This window comes from Pteronotus mesoamericanus, unplaced genomic scaffold (genome assembly GCF_021234165.1).
Source record: "Pteronotus mesoamericanus isolate MK-2021 breed Mesoamerican mustached bat unplaced genomic scaffold, CSHL_Meso_final contig_116, whole genome shotgun sequence".
NCBI classification, from domain to species: domain Eukaryota; kingdom Metazoa; phylum Chordata; class Mammalia; order Chiroptera; family Mormoopidae; genus Pteronotus; species Pteronotus mesoamericanus.
In genome coordinates, this window is record NW_026555027.1 from 1,874,088 (window position 1) to 1,887,583 (window position 13,496).

The 13,496-nt window shown below is 53.9% G+C and overlaps 1 protein-coding gene across 1 annotated transcript in view; it reads right to left on the bottom strand.

Moving 5' to 3' along the window:
* The window catches only part of SYNJ1 (synaptojanin 1), a 72,582-nt gene that overhangs the window by 3,158 nt on the left and 55,928 nt on the right, over positions 1-13,496 (bottom strand). The window contains exons 24-31 of the mRNA XM_054577875.1: positions 11,921-12,124; positions 10,850-10,993; positions 10,274-10,312; positions 8,850-8,897; positions 7,648-7,686; positions 7,453-7,523; positions 5,983-6,091; positions 5,653-5,870 (exon numbers count right to left, since the gene is read on the bottom strand). Of these exons, the coding sequence (XP_054433850.1) occupies positions 5,653-5,870; positions 5,983-6,091; positions 7,453-7,523; positions 7,648-7,686; positions 8,850-8,897; positions 10,274-10,312; positions 10,850-10,993; positions 11,921-12,124 (872 nt within the window). The remainder of the gene's footprint in view (positions 1-5,652; positions 5,871-5,982; positions 6,092-7,452; positions 7,524-7,647; positions 7,687-8,849; positions 8,898-10,273; positions 10,313-10,849; positions 10,994-11,920; positions 12,125-13,496) is intronic.

Below are 13,496 nucleotides of genomic sequence, written 5' to 3' on the forward strand. Positions count from 1 at the left end.
TTGTACAGAAGCAGCAGACAGCTTCTGTGCACATCCAGGAAACTAAGACGTCAGCCAACTTGAGAAGCCCATATTCAGAACTTACGCTAAATCTATATAAAATTCCAACACCCATCTGTGATGATGGAGTTTCGTTATTCTTTTAAATACACTTTCATTTAAAGTTCATGTTACTAGGGAAATTCCACTTTATGGATGAAAATTAATTTTATTAGTACATCTGTAAGCTGAAGGTGACACATCTTTTCCTTTTCTACTTGGAAAAATGAATGTTCAAAGCATTCTTTGCCTTTTAAAATATGTTCTCCTTTGTAGAATAAAGTCTGTGGATAATGTGACAATGTTTCTGAATGGACCTGCCTCGTCTTGTAAAAATCTTCTCAAACATCTAGAAGTGCTCAATGGTTATTTAAAACCCATTACTTAAAAAATCACATTTTCTACTTGGTACATTAATCCTAAAACCAAAACGCGGCGGCGCCCAGCGCTGGCGCGTGGCCGAGCTTCCCGAGGACGCTGCTGGGGGACCGGCGCCGAGTCGCTCCACAGCCCCAGACCCCGTGCTCTGCGCTTTGGTCCCAGGGACGCAGGCGGAGTGGAGCGCGGCCAGGGGACCGAGCGCCCCCTTTTCTGCGGGGACACCAACTGTGATCTCGGCCTGGGGAGCAAAGCAGCTCACAGACATGGCACTTTAATTATTAAAACTAGGTGGATGGCTCAAATATTAATGACGAAGTTAAAAATAAAAGAGCCAACCGCTGGGATTTAAAGAACAGGAAACGGAGAATTTTAGCTCAAGACTTGCAATGTGACAAAATGGAGCACTACCCCAAGTGAATTTAGCTGTAGAGCAAATAACTAAACATCCATGAAACACACTGGGAAAAGGAGCAGCGGCCCTTTCCGGGGAAGGTAACGGCCTCACCGCGTGGCTCGCTCGGCGCGGGAAGCACCCTCAGGTAGGGGAGCGTTTACTTGGTTGGCCTATCCTGTGCTTAATGAAGAGGTGTACTGTTTTTCAAACGAACTTAATAGGACAATAAATTGGTTCAAAATTAAAGAGTAAACAAGTCCTGGACGCTGCACATGATTCGAGGAGGTGAAGGGGGGCCGGCGTGTCCTCGGGGGCGCACTCCCCGGGCAGCGCCCCCGCCCCCGCCCCCGCCCCCGCGCAGCGCGTGCCCAGGCCGCCCCACCGACGTCAAGGGAAAGGAGGTCCCGCTTCGCACGGCCTAGGACACTAGGCCATTGCCACATAAGTGCCATACACTTCAATGTTTTTATTTCCATATAATAAAAAAATCTGTTTTCAAAGTAAGTTACAGATAATTTGGTAGGAGCAGGGTCATTTTGCCCAGACTGGAGACTATGGCAGCCACACCCCATTCATTGTACGGGGGTTAATTTGTGACCTAGGGAGGATTTGGGGTGACAATAAAAACGGTGGTATTTTTACAGGGAAAGATGTTGGAAGAAACTTTAAATAACCCTGTTATAATATTAACGATCTTTCTAAATCAATTCTTCCTTGTCAAAAAAGAATCTTGCAACTAAAACTGTTTGAATTTTTTTTTTCTAAAAGAAACGTATGAAAAAAATTGTGCCAAGAATAAGTTTTGCAAACAGATTTTCATATACGTGAAGCTTACCTTACTAAAGTTACAATTTTTAGTTTTGTTAATTTTCATAAAAAAACAAAGCAAAATATGGGAAAGCATTAGCAAGAACTAAAATGGTTCCTAAAAATTCAAAATACTAAGGAAAAGAAAAAGCGGTGCATGGTATGACGACAGAGTCTATCAGCGTGGACAGGCAGTTTAGAGATGGGCGCGGCGTGAGATGGATGAGGCGAGAGGCTCATGCATCTCCCGGGCTGCGGCGGGCGAGAAGCACAGAGAAGACAGAGAAACAATCAGTACCTGTTACCTGGCGGCTGCTCCTGCTTCGAGAAAAGGACACAGACATCAGAGGAAAGCGTTAGAGGACGGCCTGAGACCAGCCGGCAGCCCCGCCCCAGGCCCCCCGAGCTCTTCCTTCTGGGCCCCACACACGCAGCCAAGCACAGCGCCTGTGCAGGTCCCGCACCAGCTCAAGCAGCGATTCCAGGCTCTTTTGTAATTTCGACAGAAAGTGTGTTGCTGAATTAGCACTCAAACGTGAATTTTGTCTGAGGTTGGTTACTAGCCAACGGGTTCAAAGTTTTGTTATTCAAAAAATAATCATCTAAGTAGGTGTTCGAGGTTCTAAAATACCGGAAGCAGCCTGTTACGGAGGAGCTGTTTGTCAGCTGTTTGTCACTGGGGTTGAATGAGGCCCTGAGGGCGGCCACACCCTGGAGGGCTTGCTGGCCCTGCTGCGCCGAGGACAGGCCCCAGGCCCGGTGAGCACCGGCGCGAGGGCCGCCTGTGGGCCAGGAGCGGGGCCTCGCGGGAGCCCGGCCCTGTGGGTCCCCTCTCTGGGGCCTGTCGCCCCGAACCGCCGCAGAACCACTCCCTCCGGTGGCGCCAACAGGAGGGCTCGGCCTTGAGGTGGCCTAGGCGCTTATCCGCACTGGAGAAAATGCACAGAGTGCCAAACAAACTGGAAATGAGCATTTGTTTTATCAAAACGGGCAGTTACCATGTTGTTACTACTTGTTCTCTGCTACTCAACAGTTTTCTGAAGGATGATACTGTCACTAATTCACTTCCCAATACACTAGCGGGAAGGTACAACATGGTGTAAAACTGGATCCTATTTTTGTTGTTTTAAGCAACAAATGACATCATACTCTTTCTACAATAAAGCAGTATTTTTAAGAAACAGTTTTGAGCAAATCTTTCCCATTATGTAACACTTACCTTGTTTTAAAATGCCAAAACTCATTCCGACAACTTAGGGAGATACCAGCCTAAGATATGTGAAGTGTTATTAGACTTCCCTGCCCACTGAACACGAGAGTCCTGGACGCAGGCCATCGCTCTCCTGATGGCCTCGGGGCCCCACGGCTCCGCCCGGGCACCGGACCCCAGTGGGACTGGGCTGCGCTCAGAGGCCGAGGCGGCACCCCCTCGTGGCAGAGTGCGCACGCCACCCGCTGCCAGCTCTCACGCGGGCCACGCGGCAGTAGCGCGGCTACTGCACCCCTCTGTTCGGAGGCCTGACTCCCAGTTCTTAGCTGATGATCGGGCGACCAAATGTCTGACTGAGGCAGACAGACAAGGGAGGCACGTTTACAGTTTATAAAAGATACAAGACATGTTATATAATCATTTGAATTGGAAGTATCTTTTCTATATAGAATTATAGTCAAAAACATTTAAACAGTAATAAAATGGAAAGCAGGTTCATACATGTTATGTTTCAAATACCTTAGATTTTGGGGAGAATTTAAAAAGACATGTAAAAATTACTAAGCGTTCAGTTCTAAGACTATTTCATGTTATTACCAAAATATCAAATATGTCGTATTTTAAAATCTTACCCTTTTAAACGTACAGCCACCACAGATGATTTTTTAAATTTTAATTGTTTATTTATTTATTTTTGGAGTAGGTAGTATTGTTACGGTTCAAAATTCAAAAGGTACGAAAAGATAAAACGCGCCCCGTCCCCACGCCCACCAGGAAGAGACCTGACTGCTCCGCGAGCCTCGCGCCAGCGCAGGAACAAGACCCTAACCCCGCCAACAGAGCACGTGTGTGCGCGCGCGGCGTCCTGGGGAACAAGGCAGCGGAGGCGGAGGCGGAGGCAGAAAGAGCTCGGAACCTACAGCGAGCGCCCCCGGCGGCCCAGACGGGCTGACTACGGAACTTGAGAGCGCGGCCCGCCAGGCCGCCCACGAAGCCTGTGCTGTCTGCCGCCAGGTCACCACGCCCGTCCCACTGAAATTCAGAAATCAAAGCAACGGCGATGACCCAAGAAAACCACGTGTGGCAGTCCCCGCTGTGCGCAGCCTCTGTACTTTGGCGTCCTAAGACGACTTTCTACAGAAGGCGGCAGCCGCCCACCATCGCGGGGAGGGTCTGTGACTTGGAGCCACGCTGTGTGGTGTGACGCAGTCACTTTTACCGCAGCGACTGGTACCAGCAGGAGCCGGTGCCTTGGGGCCACCAGCGTGAGCGCACACCCCGCTGGTCTGGGCCCCGCCATCCTGTGTCCGCCTCCGCAGGGCGGGGCTTTAGGGACTGGGCCCACCGTCACTGTGATGTGGACGCTCCTTTCTGCCTGAAACAGCGACAGAAAGCTCTGGAACGGCTGGCTCATGGGAAAGTGTTTTGCCTTCCAATTACATTTAAGAAAATATAACAGTATACTTTAGAAGAAAATGAGAAAAAAATCCACGACTCAGGAAAAGCCCCAGAAAGAAAGAACAGTAGACAAATACAAATCTTTAGGATCCTCAATTTTCTGAACTAAAAATGTAGGCTACTTTGTGGTTCGCATCAACTGATGAGAACCTATTTTTTCCCAATTATATATCCTCCTTCAGCTTTTTAAAATGTACCCATAGTCTGAGTAAATGCTAATGCCAACAATATTCATGCTGTGTTAAGAGTCATATTTACTTGAACATTTTTTCACTATGTAGAAGCATAAACTTAATTTCTGCCAACGAGCTAGACACGCTCAGATATCTGTAAAATAAAGGCTAACTATAGTTTATAGATGTGTTTAAGGGACACCACCAGTATGTAGTATATCTGCATTTTAGATGTCCCCAAGTTTAAAAGCAGACTTAAGGCTTCACACACTTCTTTGACTTTAATGGTATTTTCAAGTTAAAATTTTAGGATAAAATAAAAAGCAAGCCTTGACAACAAAACATGTACTTGCTAAATAAAAAGTTTATTTTAATAATTATACTGTAAAGGCTATGACAAAAACGTCAAACTAAAACCACGTAGCTTGCACGGTCATTTCTGCGTTGGCACAGTTCTGCACCCCGCAGCGGGTCCCTCCCACGCGAGAGGCTCTGGCACAGCAGCGGCCCAGCGCCCGGCGCTTCCTGCCCACTGTGCCCTGGTGCTGCGTTCTGCACGACACTAGGAGCTGACAGTGTCCTGAGGGTTTTCACTGTGGTGACTAACCTGCTGCTACACATCCAAGCCACCGACACTGACCCCACAAGCCAGGCTGTCTGAGGTCCCCGGGGAGAGCTGGCGCGCTCCGCCGCCGGGAAGAACTGCACCCTCACGAGAGGGCAGAGAGGGCCGCTCTGTTTGCTGGCAACGACCGCATGGCCAGCGGTCGGGGTGACCGGGCTGCCTCTCTCTCTCCAGGAAGTGAAAGGCCTGACTAAGTTGTCAGTCATGAGCAAGAGCAACAGGAAAAAGAAACCATTGCCGTGCATCCTGATGTATCGACTATCCAAATGAACGCTTTGAAAGTTAACAAGCCACTCAGGAATTCCCAGAAGAGCCCTCCTGTCGGCTGACTCTCTGAGGATCCTTGCTCTAAGCAACAGGTTAAAAAGAGCCAACTCTCAAACATACATTTGTTATGTGACGGATCTGAGATGTCAAATAACGCTCATCTGTTGAAGTCACATCTTACGATGCTGTTACTACCCAAAAGCAAAAACAAAAAGAAAATTAAGTTGAGATTTGTTTATGTCTTATAAAAGCTAATGATTAAAATGAGTCTGTTCAAAGACCACGCCAGGGGACTTGCCTGCGGCTGCGCCGGGGGGTCTGAAGGCAGGCCGTGGGAGGACCTGCTCCGCGGCGGCGGCTGGGGCGGTGTGTCCAGGTTGGGCTGGGGGGAAGCCTGAGGCAGAGGTGCAGCTGTGGGGACCAGAGGCTCCTGCATCTTTGGAACAGGCGGGGGCAGGGAGGGCTGCACAGGCGGGGCGGCCTGCGGCCGCAGAGGCTCAGGAAGAAGAGCAGGACCTGAAAAGCCATTTTCAGATGTTAGGAGGTTTCTGGAACGGTGTTTGGCCCTCCCTTCACAAGGCTGCCGGGAGGCTCGGGGCTCGCGCGGCGTTGCCCGCATGGGGTCTACCTCTCAGGCCTTCCGAGGGTCTGCTCTGGCTCTCGGGAGCTGGCCTCCCGGCCGCGGCCCGGGCGTGGCTCTGTGGGGCGCTGATCACTCCGGCGCGGGGCGGGACCATCTGCACGGGGAGGAAGCACGCCAGCTCAGACGTCCGCGTGCTTTCAGCAGGGAAGATTGGGCGACGAAGGTCGCTCCTGCGTCTCATCCCCCTCTGCCCTGGCACCTTCCCACCTCGCGAGGGTGACCGTTTTCTAGTCGCAGCCACAAGTGAGGTTTAGAATCTGCCCTTCGGCTTTTCCCTGTGCGCTGTGTGCCAGGCGCCATGTCCACGGAGCTGGCCCTGGCCTTTCGTCCCCTCACGGTCCCACGGGGGCAGCAATTATTTTACCAGCTCTATTGGCGATGAAGACAAGGCATGGCTGCAGCTTCTCACGGCCACACAGCCAGGGCCCCGGCGCGGTGCGATGGGCTACAGGGCCCCGCCTGCCGCCCGGGGCTGGACGGCCCTGCTCACAGCGGCCGCCAGGCTCGGACACCGAGCGACTAAGAGGCTCCCAGCATCCTCGCCGAGCCGTGTCCTCAACACGGAAGCAGACTCTCGAATGACTAACTCAGCCTGGGAAATTAAAGGTGCTGGAAGACACCCGGGACAACCACACTGTTTTACACGTTTGCTGAAGGCTCTAAGCCCCAGTGCCCCACAAGTGGGCATTAGGAAGGCCGTCACACAAGAGCCTGGCCTGCCTTCCCTGGCCTCGGAGTGATCGACAGTTTTAAAAAGCGCTGTGGGAGGTGAGGTGGAGTCAGTGAAGGGCGACCTCCATTCTCCTGGAAACAGGAGTGGGGAACAGGAAGCCTTAGGGATGCCCCACAGGTGTTCGTGTGATACTACGTATCGAGAAGACCCTTTAGGTGGACGCTAAATAGAACTATGAGAGAGAAGACAAAACATTTCTCCCTCGGCAATTTTATGAGAATGACTTTTTGGACATCAGCAGCAGTTTCAGGAGACGCAGTTTGCTCATTTCTAGCGACGGTGACGGGCCGGGCCCTGCCCTCCAGCAGGACCACCAGACAGCCCAGGGCACTGATCCCAGACCCCTGCTTCTTTCTAAGTGACTTACAGCCTGAGATCATTCTCCCCGGGGGGACCCCGGGTCACAGCGCGTGAGAGCACACGGGATGACGCGCAGGGACATGCCCCGCACCCTCTGCTGCCCGACGTCCAGCGCTGTGCAACCAGTTCTAGGGACCACGCTATCACGCCTCTACCTCCTGAAACCTACTTTCACAGTCTTACTGAAGGATGACTTCCCGTCCTCATTAGCTACGCAGAAAACAGGATGAAAAGGCTGCCCTGACCCACCCCCTCACAGACCGAGAGGCCCGACGGGCCCGTGCTCCCACCGAGGCCTCTCACTGACCGGAGCAGGATGGGCCCTGGGCCCCGAGCTGCCGCCCCGGGCCAGCGCTACCTACCGGTCTGGCCGCTCCGAGTGCAGCAGGCGCTGGGCCTGTGAGTCCCGCGGGAGGCGACGGCTGGCTGTGTCCTGGAACAAAGAGGCCACAGCCGGCAGTTAGGGTTTTAAACAAGAGGCCACGCGCTCCTCTCCCAAGGGTCTGGCTGGCCATGGCCCAGTGTGAAGGTGCTGGGCTCGATCCAAATGTTTTTACCTATATTATCTTTCCGTGTCATCCCAGGACTTTTGGGTGCTTTGAAACAGGAAGGAAAAACAGAGTTAGTCATAAGTAAACACTACAGCAACACTGCACAAGGTCGGGTGGCTGCCCCGTCTCATGAGCAGCAGCAGCGGGGCCCAAGACGGCGGCACAGGACCGCTTTGGGTGATGGTGCAGGGCCTCGTCAGGCCTGAATGAACCATCCCCAAGGAGAGGGAACGCAGGGAACTCAGATCGACATGGGCGGGAGGCAGGCTGGCCCTCGCTCTGATGTGTCCCTCACAGGTCACTTTTAAGCTGACCTTTCCAACAGAGCTCTCCCCTGCAAGCCTGGAAGACAGGCGGCCAGCTCACGGGGACAGTCACGGACGCGGCCCGCCGCCCCCAGGGCCCGGCCAACCGGCTGCGCCTGAGCAGCGAGCGGAGCCTCCAGGTGGCACAGACAGGGCTCCCGGCCACGCAGCTCCAGGACATCAGCTGCGCCCGCCGCCGGGGCGAAGGGACCCCGGGATGAGCTCTTCGGGACTCCTGTCACAGAGTCCCGGGGCCCAGGCGGAGGACAGGCGTGGCCGATCGCTCCGTCTCCACCTGAAGGAAGACGGCGTTAAAATGCGGCCACGCTCAGAAAGGTGGGCGAGGGACGGACGAAGGGCGTGTGGGACTGGCAAGGACAGCGCCGCTGATTTCTCTTGTGAAAGGAAATGCAAGTGCGGCTGTTGTGGGGAACACATCGGCCTTTAACAACTGTCATCTTAATGAATGGCTTCTAGTCTTAATGGTCTTTAAAGTAAACTTAGTTCAGCATCATTACATATAAAAGTGTTCATGGTATCTGAAATCTTTCACAAATAATTCTTGGACCTGAATTAATAGGGCTTATTTATAATTATTAAAACTTCACAAGTTAGTATAGTACATTTCTAAGTATTTGACTTATTCTGAAAAGGATTTTGAAGGTATTTTTCTTAAAATAACATTGTACAGTTATTTCACATCCTAAATACATATGAAATACACACAAAGCAGGATAGACAACGTAAGACTTGCAGGGGAATTGAATGGAAACCCACAAGGCAGAATGAAAAAAGAAAAAAAGACAAGGCTGCAGGGTGCACACAGAAGGGAGGGCGGCGTGCAGTGGCCCGGGCGAGGGTCAGTGACTGCACGCGCAGGGCGAGGGCGCGCAGGGCGGTTACCTTCCAGCTCTCGCCTGGCCGCCCTGGGGCTGGGGGGGGCGCCGGCACCTTTCGGAGAAAGAACAGAAGCCGTACAGTGTGCACGGCCTGCCGCACGGAGCGCCAGGCAGGCACACGAGACAAATTCTGCATTAAACTCACTTTTGCCAAAAGGCCCTTTGTCTACTTTAAGTTTCTTCAAATATATCAGGACAAACCCACATGACTCAAGAGGCCTGGCCTGCACCTCCCTCTCCTCAAAGGGAGGTGCAGGCAGAGGTGGCCACGGGGGGCGGGGGGGGGACGGACGTGAAAACCCATCTAAGGATGACCTCGCCTCAGGGGCTGCGCACGCCTTACGTGCAGAGTTAAATCGCCAGGAAGAGCTCCGACGCGTGAGCCGAAAAGAGAAAAAAGTCATACTTGGAATTTCACTTTAAATTTCTATGAGACTACATTAGTCTCTCAGAAGTTAGTTTTGCTGCATTATTTTTCAAAAACTCAAAAAGCACTGCAATTAGGTTCTCCGACCTTACTGCCTTAAAGGAGTTATTGGTTTACAGGGTTAAAAAAAAAAATGGAAGAACTATGGAGGCAGGCAATTTTTAAAAATTAAATCAGATTTCTAAGTAAGTCCCTGAGTTGCTAAAGAGATATAACTTTTCACAAATTCATTAAAAAATTTATTTTCTACTAGTTGTTTTCTTAATGAAAGGACAAGAGAAAGAGAATTACCAAGGAAATACAAATAAAAGCATGAGTTTAAAACAGGAAAAAGTGATGTTTTCTGTAGGGCAATGGAAAAATTTTCATCTAGCAGTGTTTTGCAGAAGCTGCAATGCTGTAATAATTTAGCTATCAAACACGTATCTCCGACTGAGCTCTCTGAGTTTTCATACAAATCGAATAAATTACACTTTAAACTTAAAAGTGATTCGTTTGTTAAAAAAAGTATTTCCCCATTAAAAAATAAAATTGTTCTCGTGTTTCAAAAAAGGAGGCATGAGCTCCGTGACCAGTCCGAGAGCGCCCCCCCCCGCCCGCCACGGTCACTGCGAGCGGCCCCCAGGCGAGCCCGCAGCCCTGGGCTGCACGGAGCCCCCGGCGGGAGCCCTCAGGACCCCTCCGACATTAGCGCGCTTCAGGCGTGAAAGCTCTGCGACCCGGCTGGCGCTGCCAGGGAGGGACGGGCGCCAGCCTGGATGAGCGGCCCGACTGTGTCCGCGCGGGAAGCGGGAGCCTCTGCTGGTTCCACTCGCTAACAAAACCGCGCTCTAGGCCCTCCCTCAGCAGGCACAGAGCGGAGGTTTGGAGCTATTAAAAACACAAACGTCATTCACTTTGACTTTTATCACACAAACCTCAAGTGTCTTTCAGTTCTAGGGATCAAACTCCAAAACATCAACAGACCAGATGCACATGCTATAACAATCACAAACGATTACCTCCGAATTCTTTTCTAGCAGGTGCGGGGCTCCTAGCCCCTTAGAGTCCGTAAGAGCGCACGCAGCAGAAAGGAAAGGACACAAAGGGATTGAAAAGCCGAAGATTTGTCATAGCCATCACGGTGTCAAGCGGCATGTAGGAACTGTGCAGCAGGGTCTTGGCATTACAGAAAAGCTATTATTTAACTGCATGCTTCTGATCGTTTAACAACACATACTGACTTAAAAAGACCATCTACACAAATAGGTAAAACTTCAGATTAAATAAGTGTATGCGTGTTCTTTACGTCTCAGTACACATTTAAGAGAAGTCGGCACAACAGCGCCCACGCAGAAGCGACACCACACTTCTCGCACGCCTGTAGGAGGCAGCTCTGGAAACAAGGCGCGGGAAGCTGGCAGGACACGTTCTACCTGCAGCCACGCCCACCGCGTTCTGCGGAGAAAAGCTGAGGACGTGGCAGCAATAGGAAGGCAACGCGGCCTAGAAGCCAGGGGTGAGGGGCCTGCCAAGCACTGGCCGCTGCGCGGAAGAGGGCCCTCTGCGGGCCTGTGGAGGGACAGGACAGCCGCTACCTGAGGGCGGGGGTGGCCTCTGCGGGGGCACGGGCCGCGCGGGAGGCGCCGTCGGGCGGGGCGGAGGCGGCCGCTTGGGCTCCAGGACCTGCGGAACGTCCTTCTGCTGCGACTGCGCGGCTGGCTGAGTGTCACTGGGAGAACCTGGAAAATACTCGGGGTGAGATCGGCTCCCACGCGGTGTGAGTGCAGCGGGGTGGTGCTTTCTGTGTGTGTGCCGCGAGTCTCTGTTCTGCTGTTTTCTCGGTTTGTACTGCAGCAGAACGCTACGCATTTTTAGGATCAATGACAGAAGCGGTTCTGCCAGTACATGCCCTTCTGTCCCTGCTGCCAGCAGTGCTGGCTGTGTGTGGACTTGCTCCCTCGGCCCAGCGCCGAAGGAAGGTGACTCCCTGCGTGTCCCTACCAAGGGGGCACGAGGCGCTGAGTTAGTTATGTGCGTGCAGCCTGCTGACCCGCAGAGAGGAAGAGAAGAGGAAGGGGTCTCTGCTTGTCTCTATGTCTCAGCTCATCTTGAATTCATTTAGTGAACCCACCTACTAAGAGGGGGACGGGCACACTGGCGACGTTTATGAAATGGAAGGTATTTTCTGAAGATGTTGGTTAGCATGAAACGGTGACTTACGCATGTGACAGAAACAGCTTCTAAAGACAAACCTCCCAAGCTGGGGGGGGGAATAATGACTTATGATTTCAATTAAAACAATCTGTTTTGTCTCTTGCTTCATACGATAACAAAGGCAATGCATAGATGTATAGCTAAGCCCAAATGGTGCGGCTTCGTGCTTTAACAGCAGAAAACCGCTGACTATGAGACAGGGACAGACCCGGCCATGCAGGAGAGGATGACGGGAAAGGCTCAGGGGGGAGGGGGCCGAGTTTGTCTCTGTCGAGGGCTTACCGCCCGTGAAGCTTCCTGTTCTGCATGCACAAGCCTGAAGCCCGCCTGGCACGCGGGGCCAGAAGTCAGACTAAGAGAGCTCTGCACGGGTGCGCTCAAGGCACCGGAGGCCTGACCATCTGCCATCACCCACAGGGACGGTCACACTGAACCCTGAATGCAATACGCACTCTGAGAAGGTGGGTGTCCGGGAGCTCTGGATGGCGCCCGGCTCGGCCGCATGGGCAGGGAGGGGCCCTCCGGGGCCGTGGGCGACTGGCAGGGGCTGGTGCGGGGCGAGGAGCTGGGGGACGTGCCGAGGCCGGAAGCCGCGGATGGCTGCAGGTGCTGGGGGAGAAGCTCCTCCACTTCAGCGCTGTAGTCGTCGACGTCACCTGGGGAGAAGCGAGGCAACCGGAGTTACTGTTTTCTTAACTTTCTCAGGGGGGTTCCCATCAACCCAGCTTTAAGGGGTTAAACACAAAATAAAGACGCTTGCACTACGGCTCTGAAAACATGCACAGGGTGAGCAAGCAGGTGTAGAGAGATGCACGCATGGAGGATCAGAACCCACGCTCTCACCGGGAACATGACGAAAGGCCCTCTCTCTTCCCAGGGCCGCAGGAGGCCACGGTGACAGCGCGCACAGGGCACACAGGACACTCTGCACGCCGCTGGGCAGCCGACTGCTTCCTGCTGCTCTGGGGCGCGGTCCCCGCCCTGCTCCGCCCTCATGGCCCATGGGCTCTGGGAGAGCCACACGCCCTCCCGAAGCCTCCTCAGCACCCCTCCCCAGGCCCCCCGCCGGCCCCACACTGCCTGTCTCTGCTCCAATGCTGGTTCCTTCTCCCCGAGGTCTCCTCACCTCTCCGACCTCAGGGCTGGAAGGTGGGCTGGGGTGCCCGACCCAGCGCAACCTAATTCGAATTCCAGAACGTGATCCTCACCGGCAAAAGGCCTATTTCTTGAGGGCAGAGCTGTCGGGAATTCGCTCAACACCCTCCACCTCCCCTGCAGTCACAGCCTCCAGCCTCCGTCCTTGCTGCGAACTGCGCCCGCCCACTCGGACGAGCTGGAGAGCGAGGCAGCAGGTGGCATCTTTCCGGAAGACACTGGAGTCCACACACACGCTCTCCAACAACCCAAACACCTTGGCCTTAGCTGGGCCTCCACGCTGCCCGCACCCTTCTGAAGGGGTAAACCTGACACTCCTTCCGACCCCACCTCCGGCTTCGGCCTCCCAGGCTCGCTCTCCTCTCCTGACTTCGCCAGGATCCAGGCCTGTGTCTCCGTCCGGCCCAATCCCGTTTGTCCTCAGAGCCCCGGTCCCACCCCGCCCCCCCAGCTTCTCTCCTGTGACCCCATGTCGAGGCTGGCACCCCGGCTGTAACAACCACACCCGGGCTGTGGGGAGGCACCACTAGAGAAGCCACAGGCCCGCTGACGGCGTGCAGTCCCAGCCTCGGCCGGGCCGCCCCTGCCCAGGAGCGCGCCCTCGAACCCCCCGCCCCCTGCAGGCTGCGGGCTGCCCTCTCCCGCAGCTGCCCCACCGCAGCCTTCCCGGAGGAGCGCGCAGTGCGCCCCTGCCGCAGCCTGCCCGGCCACGGGCTGCCCCACGGCTGGGACCTGCCCACAGGAGCGGAACAAGTGGCTCTGCCCGCCCCGTCCTCGGTGGCTGGCCTGGTGCCTCCTTCTGCGCCCCCCACCCCCCAGTAGCCTGCGTCCTGTCCCTCAAGCACCTCCCATTTCCAAACCACATTCCTGGAC